Here is a 24,001-nt window from a genome sequence, read left to right as displayed (position 1 = left end):
CCCAATATCAGAAACACCTTTATGACTAGTTCTGTGAGAGGAGGCCAAGTGGATGTGAACCTAGTTTGGCTTCCACCGTGCAGCAATAATGTCCTGCAAGTCTACTGTAAAGCAGGAAGCTTACCATTTGACATTGAGAAGCTTTCCTGTCACCAAAGTTGCAGTAAAAAAATATAACCTGCATAATCAAAGTTTATATATATAAGTATATAATGTGAAATATCTTATTAAAGTACATTTCACATGTGTTGATTTTTACGTCTCAAGTAATTTCATTCTGATAAAACCTGGTGTTCCATAAGGAGCCGCCTCTGGCAATACACATGAATGGCAAAAGAGTCATAATTTGTCCTCTGAGGAATGATGTTGTCAATATCAGACATGACAATTGTGGAAAGGAAGAATGTCATTGTGAATATCTGAAATAGAAAGAATAGAATGAGATATCTGCAAATAAATATCCAGTCCATTAAATGTTAAAACTCATACTTCTTATGGATATTTAGATATCTTCATTTAGTTTTGACTAGTACAATCAAAGTTATAGAAACCTGAAATACAATTTCTACTAGTGACAGTCTTATTGTGGAAATTGTCAATTACCATTCTGACAAGTGAGAATACAATCTTGACCTTGAGAGATGCTATTATGGATATCTAAATGTAAGATACTGGTAGAATGTGGATAGAATGTGGTTCGATTCAATGTTAAAACGGCTAGCTGTAGTGTGTGTGTGTGTGCGTGTGTGTGTGCGTGTGTGTGTGTGTGTGTGCGTGTGTGTGTGTGTGTGTGTGTGTGTGTGTGTGTGTGTGTGTATACAGCAAACAATGCCTCCATATCTTACCTACGCATAAATGGCTAGGGTGCAGCAATATACTGCCACAAGATTAACAACGGGTTCCACCCCAACACACCGTAAAAGTTTAATGAATTAATCATTGCCTTGTATCCTTCCGCCAAGTTATTGCCCGTGCGAACCCTAGCACATACACTTTCTGCTGTTCTGCCTCCGCGGCAGTGGTGAGAGACTGTTGGGTCTTGCGCGCAGGAACGTTTTGGAGACAGCTCGTGTTGGCCTCATATGGCATCACCATCCACATAGCTGCGATAAACGGAACTGAAAAGATAACGATAATTGCAAAGGCAGTAGATCACCAACACAGAAGAGGATACACCTAACTCGGGACTGGATTTTAGCGACCATTTCCCGCCTCATGTGTGATTAGCGAGCAACTCTTCGCCCAGAACGAACAGAAACAATGGGAGCGTTTGGAGTGGTGCTGAGTATTTTACATTTTGTGGGACTCTACATCCAACTTAGCGCCGCTTCTAACCCCGGTGGTGATGCTGAAGTGGACAACCACATCTCTGGCAACGGTACGTTTTTAAAATATTGCAGAGTGATCGGAATATTTGTTTGATATGAAGGTACACTTCCCAGATAAGTATCGCATTGAAAGTGATGGGGCGGGGTTGATTGATGTAGCGCGCGCTAGTGGCATTGTTGATGAAGATGGAGGTAAAGTTGCTGTAAAGGACACGGAGACACCCGTCTTTGATATGTACTTAACAGTGTTATCTTTATACTGGTTGAATGCAGAAGACACAAAACCGTCTATCGATATTACTTTTCTCTTTCAGTATGACCTATTTGTTACCTATTTTGGCAGAATTGCCCTGATTTATGTGCGATGAATCATAGCTCTGAGGAGTCGAAGAGAGGATGCACACAAACACACTCGTAGACCTTTACAGATGACATTAGAGTGAAATGCTGCTCGTTATTTTTCAAAACACTTTGAACTCCCAAATTAATGGGAAAACAGGTTTATGATATAAGTATACGGAAGGTATATGAAGATATATCCCATTATTGTAGAAGATACACGCTGTGTATTTGATGAAAAATACGCCACTTTTTGTGATGTCAGCTATACTGATATCTATCTCTTCTTTTGCGATGTTGGCTTTTATATGCCACTTTAAATGAGGTTTCTCTGACTATACTTCAAACAAAAGAATGGGTGGTCATCATAATTTTGTGTGGCTGTTCTATGATGATTTGGTTGACATTGATGTTTGGCCATCTGTTGTCTGCTTTTAAAAATACTTCTGTGTCACTGCAATTCAGTTCCCACAGTCACTGTCATGGTTTTATGGTTCCACGGCAAAAGGCACAGTATACACTAAGGTGTTTGGCTTGACAATGACTGGTAACAGTTAAAAGAATAGTAACCAGTCAATGGCAGATGTCATTCAGGTGATCGACTTCACTGTCAAGTAGCTGTATGTGTACATACTTTCAATAACCGTTTGTTTGAATGATATGTAGCTGTTGACGTAGTTTTACAAATGAGTCTTAGATGTTTTTGAATTGTTGACAAGATGCAAATGCACAGTGCGTGCTATCCTGTCATCTGTTGGAATGTACGGTAAACAGCACTATGAGCTCACAAATGGACCCTGTTGCAAGACCAGCATGTTTGCTCTAAGACCTTTAAGAAACAGAAAGTGGAGTGTGCGTTTTTGGGAAAACGGTGTGGTTGTATCAAGTTAAAACTTGCATTGCTCATGTGCAACCGCAGAAATGCTTTGTCTAATTTACTAACTAGAGCAGCACAGACAGGGGGAGAAAAATCAATCCCAACATCCCCGGGCAATGAATCAATGCAGTCATCGCAAGCGAGCTGGCCAGGGAACAGTCTTTCACCGTCTCGAGTCTTTTAGGGAAGTCCTCCCGTGGCCCCTCTCTCTTACGCTCTCTTTGGAGCTCAAGTCTCCTTTTTTTTCTCGGCAGTACCAAACCCGTGGAATCCAGCCTGTGTAGACTGATGAAGTCTGATTCACACGCATACTCACACAAAGGCACAGTCACACACTGACAGTGGCACTGTCAAGCTAAAACTCAGTTATGGTTATTTTGAGACTGGTAGGTTCATAGGTACAGTACACTTACACATGCAAACACGTATACACTATACATGATCATGTCCTAACTCACAAACATGCTTACAGACACCTAACATACACAGACACATATCCCTCACTCGCACACATTTATAGACTCATACAGAGAGAGAGTGAGAAAGAGATGTGCTTTCCCTCCTTAAATTGGTGTGGCCTATGACATGGAAGACAGGTCCTCTCACCGTACCTCCAAGGACAAACAGTTGTTTATACGGATGCAGTGCGGTAGGCGCTACAATTGCTTCCTCTCTACATCACTGGAGAGTGTTTTGACTTGTATAGCAGAGAAATTCTGCTAGTGTTGTTAATGAACCTCTTTAATTTGTTCATTAACAAGAACGAGTTCATTTACGAATCATTTTGACCTTTTCTGTCCTGTTCTTGTGTGGGGCTGATTCTTGCAGATGAGTTAAGAACCAACTGTTTTTACTCCTGGACTGATCAACAACATGCAGACCAATTTCTTGAAAGGAATTGCAAAACAGATTTACAAAAAAACACTTTTCCAACACTTGTCTTTTAGTATTACTGAGAGCCAAGTACTGAAGTTATTTTGTGAAAGCAAGTAGTGGTGCGGAACAGAAATGAAATACATTTTCAATGACTGATTTCAAAGCAGGGACAAATTTGAATTTAAGTCAGCGCCTTAACTATAGCGCCTTAACCCATGTCTTAATTTGTGTGTGTGTGTGTGTTTGTGTTTGTGTTTGTGTTTGTGTTAGTGTGTGTGTTTGTGTGTGTGTGTGTGTGTGTGTGTGTGTGTGTGTGTGTGTGTGTGTGTGTGTGTGTGTGTGTGTGTATGTGTGTGTGTGTGTCAGATGCTTCCAGAAACACGGGAGTCATTGTGGTGTTTCAGTAAACTGCCTTTAGAGCAGTGAAGGAGTCTCATTATGTTGATTAGGGCTGTGTTATTAATTATTTCAACTTGACTGGGGTACATTCTCTCTGTTGTATTATGGGATCATGTAGAGGGGCGATAGATTCTTAAAAGGCATTAAATGAGCATATCTGAAACCAAACGTCCATGAAATCCACCTAAATTTACCATGAAATTAGTAGATCTATAGGAGAAAATCACCCTGTTTTTCCCACTGAAATGTCTATATTATAAAGACAATGTGTATTGTTTAAAAACGAGAATCCCTTCCTTTCTTTAGTACGCTAATTAGTAGAGTTGCAGCATAACACTGCCTCCTCGCTCAAACACAAAGAGATTCCATTTTAGCTCCATCCAACTTTGGGGCCCATCGTGATTTTTAATTTGATCGAGGGAGGGGGGATAAATACTTTATCATGCTGTCGGCGGCTACTGTCCCCGGAGCTCCCCCTCCTTAACATGTTAGCTTTGGCTTGATCAATATGAATGAGTGCGGTGTGAATTAGCAGCAGATTGATTGACTATCTTGGAAGAGTAAAATCAATTAGCACGCTCGGGCTCCCACTGGGAGTCAATTAAAAACCAGAGCTTAGCTGCTAAAGTTTCTCCCTTTCGCCATGCCCCCCCTCAAACTCAACTAGGGCAGCTGCTCCAAGAAATGTAATAATTGGGGAATGGAGCTCATTTGGAATCTTAGCTTTATTCTTTCGGGAAAAAAAATCTGATCGTATCTTTAATAAAAGGGAGAAAAGCTGCTGCTTCTGCAGTTGCTGGGGTTCTGGGGTCTCTTGGCCCAGAAAGCTTTTTTCTGTTTCGTGCTTGAAGGAAACAAGCACCTCTGGCAGCCATGAGAGTTGCATCCGCCGAGGTTGCGCAATCCTCTGGGGATGATTTCTTTCTTCTTTTTTTTTTTTTTCCTGCCCATCTCTCTCCCTCAGGTCAGAGTTGGTCTGGTGTGATGAATGGCCCATGCTGTGCTGAACTGTGGTCTTACATACGGTAGTGCACTCACCGGAGCACTGAAATACTATGCTGCACCGGCGCCCTCGCCTCCATCCAAGCGCCTTCTCAGTTTCCCCCCTGGCCTTGTTTCTACCCTGAGCTCAGATAAGACCAGCCTGCCGAGGCCTTGGCATCCTTCGCCCACTCCCCACCACACAACCCACTCACCCCCCCCCCCCCCCCCCACCCTCTCATAGGCCTGCCTGCATGGAGGTCTAGCACCTGTTCAGCCGCTCGGAACCTCCCTCCCATGAAGCCCAGACAGTGGTGTGGTGAGATGAGACAGCTGTCAGACGGATGGCAGGGTGCTTCTCCGGCGATAGACGACTGCCTCTCCCTTTTCCTCTCCTTCTCCCTCTCTTTCTCTCTTTCTCTCTCTCTCTCTCTCTGTCACAGGCTCATTCACACACTCTCTCTTTCACTCTCTAGCTCTCTCTCACTCTCTCTTTTTCGGTTGGCCTCTCTACCATGTCAATCACACTGTGTGTGGTGCATGCCTGGAGGGGCTTTTCTTTATCAGAGCAGATATCAATGAGATGCCGTGGCCGTGGCCGTGGTCGTGTGCTGGCCTATGTCTTCAGCCATTTGACAGATGTGATACCAGCACCTGATTATCCAAAGGTCAAACTCCTGTCACCCAGCTCCATAGCTGTACAGGTGTTGTTCCTATCCTGACCCCTACCACTTGGCTTTTTTTAGTGAAAATAATGGCTGCCATAGCCACAGTAGGGATTTGCTAAATTTCCATGGGATTGTGGGGTAAACTAATGTAATGCACTTCCTGTCTAGTTAGTTACCCTTATGCCGGTTTTTGCCTCCTGAAAACATTGTTTCTTCCTTGCTTTGCCTGCGCACTTGTTCTCTGTCTTCCAGTCTCTTTTTCTGTCTTCCTCACTCATTCGCTGCTAACTGTCCTTTCATTCCATAATGTTTGTGCTGTCCTCTCAAGTAAAGTAGCTCACACTGAGATAAAAAGAGGCAGAGAGAGACAGTCTGTGAGAGAGAGAGAGAGAGAGAGAGAGAGAGAGAGAGAGAGAGAAAGAAAGGAAAGGGGCTAGGGAGAGAAAACAGTTCGAAAACAGGAGCGAGAATGTGGATGATTGGAATACCGTCAAGGTTGCAAAACAAGTCTCGGCACACAAAATCTGAAACTCTGTATACACAAACTGGAAATCAGAAACCTCAGCCACGATTCTCCAAGGTGATTGCTGCAGATACCTGTGTGGAAAACAAGCCCAGAATGAGGAAGGACACAGTCTGTACTAGGGGTGTGCCAAATAATCGTCATGACGATGCATCGCGATTCTAATTTTCACGATCTACTGCATCGATTGTTGACGCCAAGTATCGATTATTAATTTAAAACATTTTTTTTTTTTTTTTTTTTTTTTTAAGTTGCATGAATGGTTGGCGAACATCAAGCATTTCTGGCCGCGCGATACTGCGACAAGTCATTCATAAACAAAACATGCAGTGTATCCAGTAATAATAATATTTGTGTTAAGTAACCTCCAAAAGTCGTTTAAATAAATACAGCTATGTATGAACTGAGTTGCTTTGAGTTATCAATTGAACACACTATCCAGATCATACACAGCCAGTCAGCCACTGGTAATGGCTTCATTTTTTTCTAACAGTGTTCAGTGAAAATTCGCAATGCATCGCAATGCATCGCAATAATTCAAGTATCGCGATGCATCGTGATAGAATCGCATCGTGGCATGTGAATCGTGATACGAATCGAATCGTGACTTCTTTGGCAATACCCACCCCTAGTCTGTACTAGCCTGTACTACGAATAAGCATTTGCAGAGGAAAAAATTGAGCCGGTGAGCCACCTGCACAATTATCGACTCACACACACACACTCCACAAACCCCCCCCCCCCCCCCACACACACACACACACACTCACACATACACACACTCTGTTCCCCTCTCTCTCTCTCAGACACACACATACACACACTCCGTACCCTACCTCTCTCACACACATACACACACTCTGTTCCACTCTCTCTCTCTCTCTCTCTTACACACATACACACACTCCGTTCCCCTCTCTCTCTCTCTCTCTCTCTCTCTCTCTCTCTCTCACACACACAGATCTGAGAGCTACATATGTACTGTGAGAGGGAGAGAATAGTGTGCGATCCGCCGGTCCCCTGGGTTATCTGAAATTCACTCCTGAAGCGTCAAGCTCTTTCTCCCCTTGCAGCTGCTACACTGATTCTCTCCCATTCTGATTTCATTATGCTCCCCTCCACCTTCTATTGTGTCTGAACGTCTCTATATGAGTCCTTATTTCCCCATGGAAGCGCAGATAGCTTACGCACCACGGGTCGCTTTCTCGCAATAATACACGGTTACACACACACACACACACACACACACACACACCCACACACCCACACATACGTATGTTCATAACTAAGCATCACGTAAACATAAACTTGTTACTGAAGCCACAGATAAAAGGGTTGATGAATTATTTATAAATACATAATTACTTTTGCCCTGATCACTGAGTGCTGTAAATAATACTGAGATGAAGCTTCCTGGGAACATCAGTATACACCCTGGTTTTGACGCACGCAGATTCCTATGGCAGCAAGTGGATTATATCACCATTGTTGCATCCAATAATGCTCCTAATTCCAACCCCTTTTGCCAAGGGAGTATGTTTGCACCAAAGTTGCAGGCCATGAATTTCCATCCTCCCTCTTTTTGTTCCCAGATAATGCCACTGGGTAATGGTCTGTAAAAATCACAATAAAGATTTGGAGAATGACATGGTGGGTCGATAGCTGCACGCCTCCCATCGGGATGCTGCAACCATCGCAGGGAGCTTACATCGGGCTCTTGTTAGCATTGTCAAGTTAATGCAAAGGTTTGGAGAGAATCTCTCTGATGCTTGGTATTACCATGGTGATATGAAGTGACTGATCTTTGGTCTTCCTCTCTTATTGAGTATGATAGTCTCAACTGCACTGAACTAATATCTGTGTGTACTCATGCAAGAGCTCACAAAGCCAATCCATAGCTGATTAGCCAGTGAAGACCCTTCAATATGCAGATGTCTTACCTACATGCCTGGGCACACTGGGATTGAGGGGTATGTTATTAAGGGCCAGATCTGTACTTAATTGCTAGTAGTAACTAGTGGTGGGCTAGTAGTGCATAGTTTGGGGTCAGGCAGCCCACATTCATTATGTGCTCAAAGCAATCATGGTCGATGTGTTCAGGGGCTCAGCATTATTGCCCGGCGTCCGAGCACTTCCCCAAGCAATATTTTCATCCCATCCTGTATGTGTGCTTTTCGGCACTGACTGAAGAAGACCAGATTTCAGCAATTTAATAAGAACCTGTTCTTCCTGTGTCATCTTTAATCTCTTTTTACCAGTGTGTGTCAAAATATATTTGAAAGGTTTGTTAGAGGAAACGTAAACACCTATATGCCATTTCATTTTATCAGGGTTTCCTTTCAATCAGAAATGTCTTCAAGTTTGTACCATTTATTTAGATCATGCATAACCGGATCCTCTCCGGACTAAAGGGCCGTCCGCACTGCCAACGACAACTAAAAAAACAACTACAACTGTAACGATATAGAGTGTTCGCACTGACCAATGACGAGGAAAACCTCTCAGAATTACAAATCATGTTTTAATGTGATTCTGATTGGCTCTCAGTGTTTTATCGTTCACACAAGCACTCTGAAAGGGGTGCTAAACATCGTTTATCGTTGGAAGTGTGGATGACAATGTAAGCCATATAAGCTTTTCCTGTCCTGGTGAGAAGGATGTTAAAACCCCCTGAGGTTGCCTACTGACATGGACAATCTAAATAATTTGATATGGCTATCACAGTAGATTTTCCCCTTTGTATCATAGACAGGGTTTGTTGCCAAATCTGAGAGTGGGAGCTGTAAACCGTCACATGAATGTGACCTTATTTTAAGTCCCGCCCTCCAGCAGATCAGGAGAGCCACACAGTGTAGGAGGTGTAGGCTTGCCAAAGGAACATGGGCCAACCGATAAATCACTGACCGCTTTGACAACATGTACCCATCCTATTATAGTGCAGGATGATCGCGTCCGCGTTGACTAAGACATAGTTTTGCGTATCCAAGTAAGGCAAAGGATGAGAGGATAACGAAAATGAATGTGATGGAAATTACACTTTAAAACATTTATGGGTTATTGGGTCTCAAGCTGTTTTCTTCACCCTGTGCTCTTGATTGCCTGTAGGGCTGATTGGGTCTCTCTACTTGAAGAGACATGCAAACACACACACACACACGCAAATACAGACACACACACAGCACTCTTTTGCATACACACACACACACACACACAGACACACAAATGCCCGTCGCGGTGGCACACTTGTTTAAGCAATGCGGCTCCAGTCCATGCTAATTATGTTGCTGTGATTCTGTCTAAACTTGCTCTTCCCTCAGAGGAGGGAGGGTGTAGGAGAGGAAGGGAGAGAGAGATAGAGAGAGAGAGAGAGAGCCTGCAGCCGTGGGCTAAATGTATTCATCTCATTTGGAGCTGGGCTCGCCAGGAGGTGGGAGAAGGTGGTCTCCCGAGAGTGGGCTTGCTTAGTTATTTATTTATTTGTTTGTTTATTTTCTTCATGTCCTACCTCCTTCTTTTTCACTTTTAATGGGGACTGTCGGGAGCAGGCAGCCAGCAATCCACACGGCCATATTTCCATCTGACCATTAGCAGCAGCACAAAAGAGCAAAACACACACACAGACACACCGCCCCCCCCCCACACACACACACACACACACATGCTCACACACAAACACACACTCACACACACACACACATGATCACGCACACCTGGTCACACACAACAAAGGGCTCTTTAGAAATACACTGCTCCTTGTTGCAGAAGCAATGGGAGTGTCTTTGTGAGTGTTATACTCAGAAGAAACAGCAGGCTCTCTCCTTCCACAGAAGCCATGCCACAATCCCACTGGGCAACGTCCGATAGCCGAGGCCACAGACATGTGGGCATCCAAGACGTTGTGGCATCGCTGAAACATCAAATCTGGCCGTGCACTTAACACTCCCGTCATCCATCACACATACATTAGTGAAACTCATATGCGAGGGCCACATGGAACATTGGGCGCGGTGGATCTGAAAGCCCGCTATAATTAGCTGTCTCTGAGAATCATTGTCTTAAGGCCCTCGTTCTGCGTTGCACTGGGAGGTTGTTGAAGCTCCAGTGGCCATCGACGTGAGGCTTTGCTCTTTTTTTTTTTTTCGTCTACTCCCCAGGCTTTGCTGCTACCAACAGGAGCTCAATGCGAGTCTGACACATGTAAAGTTAGATGCTGATTTAGTACGTGGCCAAGGTTGCGCCATTGATTTGTGTCCGCGGCAATTTGATTTAAGCAGCGCACCCTTGTGAGGCATACTGAAGAGATCTGTCATGGCCTGACAGTGGCACAATGCGCCTCGTGATACACACTGTTTGTCAAGCAGCCATGTTTCACAAACAAACTGCACAGGGGACTGGGAATCTGGGGCTGTAAAGCAGTTTGACACTCCGGTCTCAGATCAATACAGTCAAACAAAAGATTGAGAGAGAAAGTATGGGGAGAGGGAGAGAGCGAGAAAGAGAAAGGGGGAAAGTATGGAGAGAGGGAGGATTTGCATGTGTCTGGATTGATAATATTTTTGTTCAGGTTGTAGTGGGTTTTTTCTTCTGATAGATATGAGGTGTGATGCTGTCAAATGTTTGCTCTGAAAATGGCGTACACGAGAAAGGAAATTGCCGGCAAGGTGCAATATGAATCTTGTTACAAATGGCAGTGTCCTCCAAGGCTGGCATGTGAATTAGGACAGGCTCATGTCCGTCCCAAACGCCACTGCAATCCCTCTCGGAAACAGGAAGAAGGCAGTTGCCCCTTGTTAACTCCATGATCTCCCCTGGCCTCCTTGGCAACTGGGCTGTATGAATGGATGCGATTGGCGGGTGAAGAACAAAAGAACAGATCTTGGCAAAAAGACTCGTGATAACTGGCACTGTGGAAAGCGGCTCATAGGTGACTGGGCTTGGGGATATTCTCTTCAGTGTTTTTTTCTGTTGTACAGTTCGAACCTGGTAGGCCACTTAACTACTACTGCTGAAAAATAAAAATAAATAATAATAATAATAATGATAATAATAAAGGTGTTTTGTAGAATTGTCCACACTAATAAGACATGAGTGAGTTGAATGTGCTTTGACCCAGAAATCGATCTTGGTTCAGGAACAGCCCTTCTCTCTCCTGAGATAAATTGCTGGTTTGTTTTCCAGTATGCTCCTCAAGGCACCCCAGCCATTCTGTATCAAATGATACCATCATCTCACCTAATTCAGCTTAATGAGGTATTGAATTGCCAGAGCATGGAGGCCAGTGGTGGAACTTCACAAATACGAAGGTGTATGAAATAGTGACAAGAAAAATATTGATGTTTGATGGCTAAGCTAACAAATGTTTACAGATATTTGTCTATTGACAAAGGTACAGTTTATGAGCCATAGCCTGCTAAACCAGATTTTCAAACCCAGAGAGCCCATCATTTAATAATACATGGCAAATTGGAGACTGAACACACAGTAGAGGAAACCCGCCAAAAAGCCACTTGCATCTGACGAACAGCACCGAAAGGTCAATTCCTGTAGAGAAGGAGAAAAGAACAAAAGAAATCTACTTAAGTGCTTTGCCTGTCGTCGAGCATCTGACATGAATCTACCGATTTCAACGGTGAGAAGTCTTGTAAAAATGGTCTTGCAGGGCCCGGTTTTCATGGGCTGGCAAAGTCTGTCACAGAGTACTGGGACTCGCAGGACGACTCACACCTTGAAATTTTAATGGTATCACTGCACACGTTCAATAATGTTGTGGCCCATGCTTTGAGCAAAGGGCAGGTGTGTTATCGAACGGAAATGGCAATTCCATGTGAATGATGTCACAAGTGTGATGGTTTTGTGAACATTTTCGGTGCACATAATAACTATAAACTACATCTCATCTCAGTACTGCTTTGTGAAACTTGGGAAATTCCTATGACAAATATAGGATTTTTAAGACTGATGCCAATTTTGATATTTGGGTATTTAAAAACCTGAAAATGACATATCGGCCAATATTCAGTTTTAACAAAAAAAACACAAGGATTTCCCCCAACATTTACCATAGAGATGAAAGAGTTCTGATTAAGATAGGACATAATGCTGTTGTTGTTTTATCTGGTAGCCTAAAGAAAGGCTATCATTTAAAGACAACAAAGTACAGACATTGCTTTTTTGTTGTCTGATACATCTGTCACAGTGACTACCATTAATCTATACACCTATCCAGTTCATCCCTTTTAATTCTATAGAAGCCACAAGAAAAAAAAATACTACTTTTTTTAGTTAGAATCAACCAAGCCATTGCATTGCAGGCCAAGACTATGCAATAACACTCTTGGTTTGTTGGACATAGCAGTACGGCATACCATTTAGCAGCCTAAAAACAGGGTAAGTAATTCTCCAACTGGAAGGAGATCATGTCCAAATCTGTAGTGGTTGTATTTTTTACTCAAGCAATGCTTCAATTTGACATGATTATTGTCAAAACAATGGCATTACCAATCTTATCAACAGAAACCTAGTCACTACCGTTAGCTGTCCCTGAGTCCAAGCAGAGCTACACAGAATGGAGTGGTGGCTTCAGAATAAAACGATGCTCGAAATAGATACTGAAATGCCAGCAATCAAATGTCACACTTGGGTGAATATACCCCTCTGGTAACACATGCATCTAATCGCCTACCTACCACGCCTAGATCTACCACGATAAATGTTTCATAATGGCAACTACATTTTTAAAAAGGAAGAACGCACTCACATGAAAAGTTTCAGACCAAAGCTTAAAGAAAGTTAAGGAAGTAAATTTATAATTGAACACTGCAGCACTCCTGAGAGCTTACCTTGTTATTTGTTGTCACATTTAAAGGAATGGTTTGTAATATTTCATCTCAACTCAAAACAGTACTGAGATCACATTAAAATATTATTATTGAGATATCCATGCTCTTGCATTAGCTACAGATGTGAGTGCCAACACATTCTAGTGTGTTCCAATTTAAAGTAGCCTTTGCTATTCTGTTTAAAGGGATACAGTTATTATGTATTGCATTTATATATGTATTCCCCGAACAATCGATTTGATGTGTATGATCATAATAGGAATGGAGGGAGTTAATGGAAGATCTTCACCAGTTGTGGCCTTTGCACGTTGTCTCTAGTCACCCCTCAGACCCCTATCACTGTGAAATATCATACTGAAAAGCTCTCAGTCACAACAATTGAAAATCTAAAACAAGAAAGAGACTTTGATCTGAGTAGTGTCTGAAGGGCCGGTACAGTATAATTGTCTCCCCAGCGTTTGCAGAAAGCAGACTCATTAAGATTGACCAAAGAGAGGTGTAGGCATGCGTAGATCAAAGGATGACAGACCACACTGTCTTCCTCAGCAATTTGTCAGTTGTTGACTTTTTTGACTGACTGCCTATGCCATTCCTGCGATGGCTACATCATTTAATCTAACCCTACCGCGATCATGGATCATTTACCATGGATTTTTGCTTTCCACGCTGGTAGATAAGAAATATGGTCTTGAGAACCAATTTCAAACACTGCTGATTTTTGGATTTTTTTTCTTTTTCAGCAAAGCAACGGCTTAAGCAACATGTGAGCAGAATTAATTACTTCACCCTCCAAATGTGGCTGCTCCAGCTATATTGCATTTTATAGTTTGTTGAATTTTCAAAGTTGGTTGAAGGTGTTCCAACTGCAAGCTGCAGAGCTCATGTGAACAGGTTTCTCTTTTTTCCTCTAGTATAGTTAGCTGTGTGAGGGAGGCTAATCATTGCCATGGCGTGCATTCCTATTTGTGTCCATGTCTTTTTCTTGCATTTTGATGCCTGCATCTGGCTGTTAACACTGCACTTTGTGACGGCGAGTGGGAGGAAATCCTAATAGAGACGGGAAAGAGAGAGACAGAGGCAAGGCTTATCTGGAGCACCAGAGGACTGTGCCCACACACAGCCACCACCCCAGCGTGCCAGTGATTCCCCTCCCCTACACACACACACACACACACACACACACACCAGTGTGCCAGTGATACCCCCCCTACACACACACACACACACACACACACACAGCATAGCCTTGTGAAGGTTAGGCTCCTTGAGCCACTGGCAAGTCAGTTTTTTCGTGACCTTTGCTGTCGCGCAGCCAAGTGTAAGTTTGTTGTCTCCACACAGAAGGTGCCGTGTGTGTGAGCGATGATGCCTTCCCAATCATGTCTGATTTAATTTCCACCTATGACCATGAAATGCAAAGGCGTTGGTTGTGCCACTTGACTAGCCATCATGGGATTAGTGTGTGTGTGTGTGTGTTTGTTAGTGTATGAGTGTGTGTGCGAGCTGTCGCTGGTATACAGCTTGCATTTTCAATTTGTCCTCATCGAATGTAGCTTGTGTGGCTGCGGCTGTGGCCCCCATAACGCTATCACACACACATGGATATGACTATCTGTCCTTGCATGCGATTGTTATCAGAAGATAGCAATACAGATATGACCTTGTGCTTGAGGAAGGAATAAAAGAGACATGAAAATGGGAATGTGCAGGTAGTTGTAGCCCTCTTTATTTCCACTCAGAACAGCTCTGGCACTCCTCTTCTGGCAGAATATGATGCTTCCCACTCTCTCTCTCTCTCCCTCTCTCTCTCTCTCTCTCTCTCTCTTTATCTCCCTCTCTCTCTTCTCGTCTGCTCTCTCCAGCCTCTGCCCTGTGCTCATCTTCCTCTTTGATCTCTCAATTGGCTTCCGTCTCGTGTGTTTGGCTAGAAATTAGGCAGGATGCTCTCCCCCCCTGCACATCAGTAAGGCTCAGAAGAGCCACGAGGCAAAAGAAAGATCTCGAGTGTGTGTGTCTGTGTGTGTCTGCATCTGCGTGTGTGTGTTTATGTGCATGCTTGTGTGCATATACTGCCTTTTGAGAGAAATCAGAGGGTTGCCGCACCAACCAGGGGCAGATATAGAACAGCCCCCTCCACCCCTCCCCAGGGCCCCTCTGGCTCCCGGCTGAGTGGAGCTGCCACGGGGGTAGGCTAGGCTCCTCCATGCCCTGTTCCTTTCATCTGCCGAGGGGGCTTCGAGCCTGCTGTTAGTTCCAGATATTTCCGTCTGCAGTCAGGAGCAGTCACACCACAGCAGAGTTTAGACAGAGGTGGGTGGCAGAGAGGGCGGCTCGGTTAGCAGTAAGAAGGATTTAGCACCCTTCCTCAGGCAGCTTTACCCCACCCCACCCCACCCCCTACCCACCCCCAACACACACACACACACACACACATACAGCACACTTACACTTGTAATGCCATCACACCCTCTCTCAAAGGCTTGAAGCACCTGCCAGAGCTAACTCGGAGGAGTGAGGGGATGCTATACAGGTGCACGCAAATTTAGCCACAGACGTGCTCTCACATGCACACTGACATATGCTGCCTCTCCCTCTTTCAATCTGTTTCTTTGTGTGTGCGAGTGTCCCTCCCTCCCTCCCTCTCACTCCATCTCTCTCTCTCTGTCTCTCTCTCCCTCCCTCTCACTCCATCTCTCATCAGGCAGAGAGCTCTTATGTGTGGAGCCATTCGCCGCTCTGTGATGAGGGTGGCACAGAAACACAGGGAATAGCAATTAGATGTTTATTCAGTAGCCCCCCCCCCCCCCCCCCCTCCCCCCTAAATTCTCCTCTCCCCTCTCCTTGCTGTTCCATTTTTACATCTCCCTCTTTCTTTGTATTCTCTCCATTTGCCTTTTATCTGCCTTCCCCCTCTCCATCTTTTTTAGCCCTTTAGTCTATCACACACTCTCTTTCTCTCTCCCTCTCTCTCTCTCTCTCTCAGTCTTTATTTGTCTGTCTCAGTCATCACACACACACACATGCAGTCATTCCAGCCCAGAGATCTAGTAGGGACTCACTGACACAGAGGCGGCCATTAGCAGACAGGAGTAAGAGTTGAAGGCAATCTCGCAAAGACTCACAAACCTAATTATTACAGCCAATAATGACCCCATAGATGGCGGTGGGAGCCTCTAAAGCCAGTCTAATAAGGAACCCACTCTCTCCTCCTCAGCCCTCCTCTCTAGCACTCGTGCTTTCCCTTTAATCCTCAGCTGTGAACCTAGACTGATATGCAGGCACAAACACATACACACATACACACACACACACGCAAATCTGGAAACAAACACTTACACACCATGCTTTAATTGAATTGAAAGGAGGGTATTTCCACATGTGAGAGAGTGTTTACAAGCTGTGCCCATCCAGTGGAGGTCGTTACATTGTTTATCGTGAAAAATGGCCAAGTGTAATTATTTACTGCACTGTTTGCTCGCGCCGTTTCTCATTCCAGCCCCAAATCCCCGGAGTTGCTCTCGAGACCTGAAAGAAGAGTGTGTGTGTGTGCGAGGGTGTGTGTGTGTGTGTGGGGGGGGGGGGATCCCATTTATTTTGCCTTTTGTTGTGCTGTAATCGTTACAAGGATAATGATGGTTCTGTGCTTCTTACATCAGATTAAACCTTGTGAGGGGGGGAAGAAGGCGCAGATGTGTTAGATACCATTCTACTCGGCACATTATTTGCCGCTTGTTGTGCCTCTGTAATGAGAACGTGTTGCAAACCTTATGGCTCCGACGCAAAAATGTGGTGTTTTTTTCCTGGGCAGTGCGATTCTCTTTTTGTGTGCGGACAACGGGTCCGAAATGCATTTTGCTCTCCGTGTGTGAAGTGCTGGCAATTAAGTAGGTTGCTGTAATTAAATCTGATGTATGCATGGCTGTCCCTGAGGGTTTAATAAATAATCAGATACCGAGCAGGGACGACACCCCCACATCTGTACCCACAAATGCATCACTGGGTGTCTTTGAGTCATGAAATTGAAAATGAGAGATAGAGAGAGAGAGGGAGAGATAGAGGGAGGGTAGGAGGAAGAGAGAGGGAGACAAAGAGATCATATAAATAAGGGACCCAATGAGGTGTGTTGAGTCGACAATAACAGACGACCTTGAGTCCAGCTTTGGCTGGCAGCAATAGAAGCCCGCTTTCACAGCAGCATGTGGATACACCTCCCATGTTTAGGTGTAGATATAGCTAGATATACATATAATAGCAATTAACGGTCAAATAAATGCTCCTGGGACCCACAGTCACACATTTCGAAACAACATAAATCACTGCGAGGTTTTTATTTCTCTCTCATTTCACTGCCTTTTCCTCACCGAGGAAAGCACGAATGTAGACCTAACAAACAGCTGCCAAACAAATTGATTGTCTGCTTCAGAGTTTCAACCACGCCACTTGGAAGTCAGTTTTCGGTTTTACAAAGACACCCAGGGAAATAGTGGAAACGAGCTGAAGGTTTGAAAATGTATAGTATACCATTAAATCATCTCGTCTTTAGGCTCAAACTTTCCCACTCCGCGTGGGTGGGGAGGGGGGCAGGAGGAGAGGAGACGGTGGTCGGGGGAGAGAAATTAGCAATGTTTGAAGAGAGCCGTAAAGAGGATTTGCTGAGAGTTAAATAGCAGAGTGTGTGAGGATCAGTGGAATGATGTCTTCATCTGACTGGGCGACTCTAGCACAATGCTGGATTAGTGCCCACACACTGAGCTGAGTCAACAGGACTCTCTCACTGTTCAACACACAAAACGAACTTTTTTGGGTACCCTACACACTGATAACTTTTTACCTGTCGCCGTTGCCTGCAGAGGAATGACGTTTGATCTTCGTGATGATAGAGTTTATATTTGGCTTTGATTTGCTTTCCTTTTTCGTTTTGTGCTTTATTGCTTAAAGTTTATAGCTGAGAATAGCGAGTTATGTGGCCGTGTGGAGGACCATATGGACGTGCCCTTGTGGAAAATGTCATTTCAGCGGCACTTCCCGCTGCTCCTCGGGCCAGTTTCACACAACGATGATGAGGACCAGCCAAAACTGCCTCTTCAGAAGCAGCGGTCAGCACTGGCCCCCCCACCCCCCACCCCCCACCCCTCCTAGTGGCTATAATCATCATCATCCACCCACCTCTTAGTCACCAGGCCCCGGCCTCCTGTTTCCCTCAAAGTCAGCGGCAGTAATGAGCCCAGCTGATCACCAGTCAGGGGAGGGCAGCTGCTCACCCCCAAACACTGGCTAAGATCTGCACAGTTACACACACACACACACTCTTACACTCACACACCCACACACTCACACACTCACATACACACTCACACACCCACACACACACACACACACACACACACACACAGAAGGGCGGGAGGGAGGAGTGGCGTGACACATGAGACTCTCTCTCCTCCACCAGATCTCCCTATCTTTCTCTCTCTCTCTCATTCACACACACTCACTTTCGCTCTCATTTCAGCTGTGGGCGAACCCGCAGCAAGGCTGAAAGGAAGGGTGTGGGGGGGGGGGGGGGGGGATGAGAGAATGGAAGGGGAAGTGAGAAATGACTTGTGTTATTTGCAGATAAGTGGATGTTGATGTGTGCCTGTGTTGTGTGTGTGGGTGCTGGTACATGCCTTTTGTGTGTTTTCTCAGATACCTTGAAGTGCGTGATATGTCACATACACACACCCTGCTTGTTGCCAGTTTTTATCACCCACCTAAAGCCTTAATAGCATGTCACAAGCAGTTTTATGTGGGTGTATTGATCAGATCTGGCCTCTCCCTCACAGCTCTGTTCACGGAGGTGCCCCATGACATTGTGACGGAAAGCGGCCAGGATGTGGAGATGGCCTGCTCTTTCAGGGGAGCAGGCTCCCCCTCCGTCTCCCTGGAGATACAGTGGTGGTACATCCGCAATCACAAGGAGTGGACGGAGAAAGCTTCCTGGACCAGCAATCAGGTAAGAGAGAATGGTGCCTGTGTTTGCCACATAACCAGCAGAGATTTGCTAGCGGTGTTAGCAAATCCAGTGGTGGTACCTCAGATGAGCCACAGGAGCTACTTAGCCAATTCATTTGGATTTAGTCAAGAAGCAGTGTGACATTAACACTAGTACATTGTGTGCATGCATAGAAGAGGAACAATTTACACCTGTAAAACATTACCTCCTGTGAAACCCCCTGTGAAACTGTCAACTGTTATGGTGGCAATGGGGTGCCACTGGGCTTGTTAAGTATTCAACTATTTTATGTAATTGCTCAATTAATTAACTCAATTTAAACGATTAATATTGTGGCAATTCTTGCAACTAAGGAGGCATACTGTGTAGACAGCATGTGTAAGGTGAGTAGTGAATGTCATTTTATCTCAAATATAAATAAGCTAGAACACATACTTAGGTAAAATCCCATTGTGTTTGTCCCGGTGCACTGCTGAAGGAGATTGTGTGCACACTCTCTGACTCATAGAAGATGCCATGGTGACGGCTATAGTCACTGTGCTCGCTGACTGTTCGACTAACTATTCAACTGTTTTATTCAAAAAATGAAATATGCCTCTTGCTTTACTAAGAGGCATACTGTGTAGATCGTATTTGCAAGGTGAGCAGCGAATTTCAGTTTAAAACCAATGAAGCTAGAGCCCATCTTAGGTAAATTCCTGTGTTTTAAGCAGGCACACTGCTGAAGGAGACTGTGTAGACAGACTCCCATTCAGACAGGCAGCGATGGATCAGCCAGTTGCCGTTCCAGCGCAGTTCGGCGGTGGGTGGGCCCGGTTCATAGAGCTTGACAGATGATTGGACGCGAGCCAGTGTGGCTCCATTAGTAGCTTTGAAGGCCAACTCCAAGGACTTGAACTTGATTCAGGCCGCCACTGGGAAATAGTGCAACGAGATGACGAGTGGCACGCGCATCGTGGCTGAATCATGTGATCAGTTCAAAAACAACAAAGCTTGCAGTTATCCATTTCACATTTGGCACCTGAAACAATAAACACCATACGCCTACCAATGATCTAGAATCTACTCATACCCTTTAGCCAGCCATATGCTTAAAAATTGCCACATATTTGAAGTATGAGCCATTAGAGGTGCTTGAAATTGGCCCCGGAGTATCAGCAGATTCTCGGGAACCTGCCCCTGTTACCCCTGGAGGACCCGTTTCACTTATGACACCCTCCGCCTCAGCGGGACGTCCAGAGGCAGCCGCCGACGAAGGTCTGGGCTGGCAGAGGAGTGCACCGTAACGTAGGAGTGTGCCGTTAAGTGGTGCTAAATTATGAAACACTCCAGAAAGGAAATACAGTGTCATCAGCCCCTCCAGCGCGGAGAATAAAGACTAATTACGGCTTTGGCTGGGAATCTTTAAGCACAGATGAAGCCTCTCCACATTACGGGGAGCTGGCAGGTTTGTCCCCAGGTAAGGAATAGAGAGCGCCCTGCTGTGTTAACACAATGTAATTAGTATCAATGGAAAGAAATGGATTTAGACTATATCCCCAGAATGTGTTATTAAACGCGGCCTACTGAAATGAAAGGCTTTGTTATATTTGCCCTGTATTTATTGTGTATGCCCCTAGGCATGCTGGGAATGAGCAATGGGCCTCGGACCTTGATGTTGTCTTTCTCTCTGTCTCTCTCTTTCTCTCTCTCTCTCTCTCTCTCTCTCTCTCACTCTCCCTCTCTCTCTCTGGCGCACACACATTCTTTTACTGTCTATCTGTCTGTCTGTCTCTCTCTCTTTTCACATTTAGGTGGTGCCCTTGGAGGAAATGGTGAAGGATGCCACCAAAATCAGTGTGAGTTTTAATAAGCAACAAAGAGGAAGCATAAACAATAACACTTTCAAAGCTGCAATTCATTGACAGTGGCTATGCCCTCATCACCTTAAGTACCACTACTGTTAATATGGTTCATATCTTGAAAGTTTCATTCACAATAAAGCTTATTCATCATAGGGAATTTAACTGTATATGATGTCCAAAGATATAATAATATGTCTGATTGCTGCTTGTCAGTTGACAGTGTCAGTTGACAGTTTCCAAAAATAACATTATTCAGAAAAAGACATGTCCATGGCTTCTACCTAGAAATATTCAAAATAAGGACTTATTGCCATTATTCTGAATTAGCACCATTTCTTTCAATGTTCCAATGATTTGTCTTCCACTCTAGTCTACTAATTGTTTTCACTGGGATTCAATTTCTAATTCCTACTAACTTTTTGTGCCTTACTTAATATTGTCTCTGTTGTTTTGATTCTCTCCATGCCTGTTTGTTGTGCACAGGTGGTTAAGGTAGCTGGCAGCAACATCTCCCACAAGCTGCGACTTTCCAACGTGAAGATAACGGACGAAGGAACCTACGAGTGTCGCGTGATTGACTTCAGCGACAGCCACATCCAGCACCACCGTGTCCGCGCCTACCTCCAAGTTCAACCCCCCGGGGAGAGGAAGGCCCACACCCCCCGCGACAAGCAGCAGCAGCACGAGGGGGACGACCAGCTGCACCAGGAGGACCAACACCCACACCCGCACATGCACACGGGCAACCAGCAACAGCTCCAGGGGGACCATCAGCCCCACAAAGAGAGCCACCACGCCCACGCCGGCGAGCAGAAGCTGCACCATGGCGACCAGCTCCACCAGGAAGACCAGCGGCTCCACGCCGGCAGCCACCACAAGAAAGAGGACGAGTCCAGGAAGCGGCCAGCGCACAACCACCAATCAGAGGGCAAGGAGATGAAAAGACGCTCTGTGGAAGGAGCCAGTGATTGCGCTACTGATGGATGTGGACATTAGAGATGTGTAGAGGGCTGCGCTCAAGCGGAGAGAGAGAAAGAGAGGGAGAGGGAAAGAGAGGGGGGAAGGAAAGGAGCTGGGGAGTGTCGAGCGGAGAGAGCAATAGAGAAGAATGAGGTTAGGGAAGGATGGATAGAAGGGAGGATGAAGACGTAGTGCATGTACAAAAATCACCCTCTGAATGTCCATCATTTATATCTGGACAAACATGGACAAATGTTACTGTTCTGTTCCATCATCAGTTAGTTTGTTTGTTTACAGGATCAATGTACTAAACACTGTAAACTGTCAATCAATCCTGTGTTTGTCTGCTTACACCATGTTTTGGCCATAACTCTCTTGGCTTGTGTAAGCACTGGAGTCTGTTTAAATATCTGACTCTATTTTAACCCATCTTTTAGGTCAATTTACCTGCTTTCTGTGTATTACTTGACTCTCAGGTAAGGGTCAGGTTGGACATAAATGTATGTGTGTGTGTGTTCGTGTATGAGTGTGTGTGTGTGTGTGTGTGTGCGTGTGTGCGTGCGTGCGTGCGAGCGTGCGTGCGTGCGTGCGTGCGTGCGTACGTGCGTGCGTACGTGCGTGTGTGTTTGTATGTGTATTTAATTACATTTAAGTCATAACAGCATAGAGAAAATGACGATGCGAGAAAGTGTTCAGTAACATTACGTGCTTTGAAATGCCACCAAATTTTCATATGGGCTTTTACATAAAGTTATGCCAAAAAACGCTGCAGTATTTTGATGTTTTCTGCTTTCTAATAGTCGAACGACACCAGGACTTCTGTACATTTACTCTGTTTTACCTTAAGTTGGCTTTGATGTTTTTGAGATGGATGTTAAATCTAATGGTGTAACCTGGAAAAAAAAAACTCTACTGTGTTTTACTGAGTTTCAAAGTATGCCTTCACTAAATTAAATGAGTTCCATTTAAACTCCACAATGTCTGCATGTAACTTAATTCCGGTTTTGGTTCTACTCGTTAATTCGGTGGTGACAGAATTACCTGAGGTGCTTTGAGCAGAAGGTTCAAAATATCTGTCCATATCTAGGCCAAGGGAAAAGGAAGAAAAATTAGCATAGAAATGCTAACCTGGGTGGGATTTGATTTTCAGTGGCCATTTTCACTTCCGAAAGCCATTTCCTGTGGAACAAGTCCTAATAGAATTCTCACATTCAGTACATCCATTATTTCTCTGAAATTACCCAACACCTTCAATCTAAATAATTTACTGAAAACAGAACTAAAGCTAAAGTAAGTATTCTGCATTCACATTAAGCACGTCATTTAAAGACACCTGCAGTGAGGAACAGTTTGAAGTAGAGGTTCTGCCTGTTTTTACCAATCTGGATCCATTCAGAGATGTTTCATCTGAGGCAGGTGCTCCCAGGGCGTACGAAACACAGCAAATGTAACAAATTGTCTTGGTAGAATAAGCCTCGGAGCTTGTTAGCAGACATATCCCTACAGCGCTGTCTCCCTCTGAGAACATGACAGCTTCAGATTGGTGGGTTTGTGTTGGTGCGCGTGCATGATCCACACATTATTTGCAGCCTCAGAATTTGCTGATAAAATCAGTCAAAAACAGGAGAGGCCTGAAGGTCACTGTGTGACTATTTTTCATTATTATCACTGAGGCTGTTACAGATGATATGTTAAGAACGCTGCTTCGGGAAAATGCATTCTGTTTGTGTGTGTGTGTGTGTCGTGTGTGCATGTGTACTACTAGGATAATCATGTCGGGGACACATTCTGGAAGAAGACTAAACGGAATGCCTTTCTGCCATCTACAGCAGCCCATATGAACTGCAGTTTGGAATGGCATTCCTAATGCTTCGCTCTTTCCTTACATGTCCTGTAGGGGTCAGTATAGTACCATTCAGGCCTTCATCTACTGACCGTAACTTGTCTTTTTTAAAATTATAAGCCATAATCTCTGCTGCATTAAAGATTATTTGATTCACTGTGCCATAGCTTTTGCCCAGGGTTAACATGACTGACTGATTGTGCCAGCTGGGTTTGAAGTTCAGAAATGACAGCTGTAAGGCCTTCAGGTGCCTGCAGACAAACAAGGCAGTTAACAGCAAAAACTGAAAGCTTCATATTCATCAATAGTGGATTTAGCAGAGTTCTGACCTGTTCATCCTTGACCTAACTTAACTGAAGACCTAACGTAATTTGTACATTTTAGAATGCACAAAAGGCGCCAGTGAATACACACACACACACACACGCACACCTGTGGCATTGCTGTTTTGTTAGTCACAGGTCCAGAGTCTTTATTTAATGAGTATGAGTGGCCATCAGACAGCTGCTTAAACAAACTGACCACCCGTCTGGCA

General features: G+C 44.6%; 1 protein-coding gene across 1 annotated transcript; it reads left to right on the top strand.

Moving 5' to 3' along the window:
* Positions 1–1,260: 1,260 nt before the first annotated feature.
* On the top strand, positions 1,261–21,659 carry vstm2lb (V-set and transmembrane domain containing 2 like b; the record flags this gene model as incomplete). Its single annotated transcript, XM_080846351.1, has 4 exons — positions 1,261–1,378; positions 18,650–18,819; positions 20,613–20,657; positions 21,147–21,659. 4 exons carry the CDS (start codon positions 1,261–1,263, stop codon positions 21,657–21,659), a joined length of 846 nt encoding a protein of 281 aa, XP_080702477.1.
* Positions 21,660–24,001: the final 2,342 nt, after the last annotated feature.

Source organism: Sprattus sprattus, assembly GCF_963457725.1.
Source record: "Sprattus sprattus genome assembly, chromosome: 10".
NCBI classification, from domain to species: Eukaryota; Metazoa; Chordata; class Actinopteri; order Clupeiformes; family Clupeidae; genus Sprattus; species Sprattus sprattus.
This window is presented reverse-complemented; position numbering and strand designations above follow the sequence as displayed.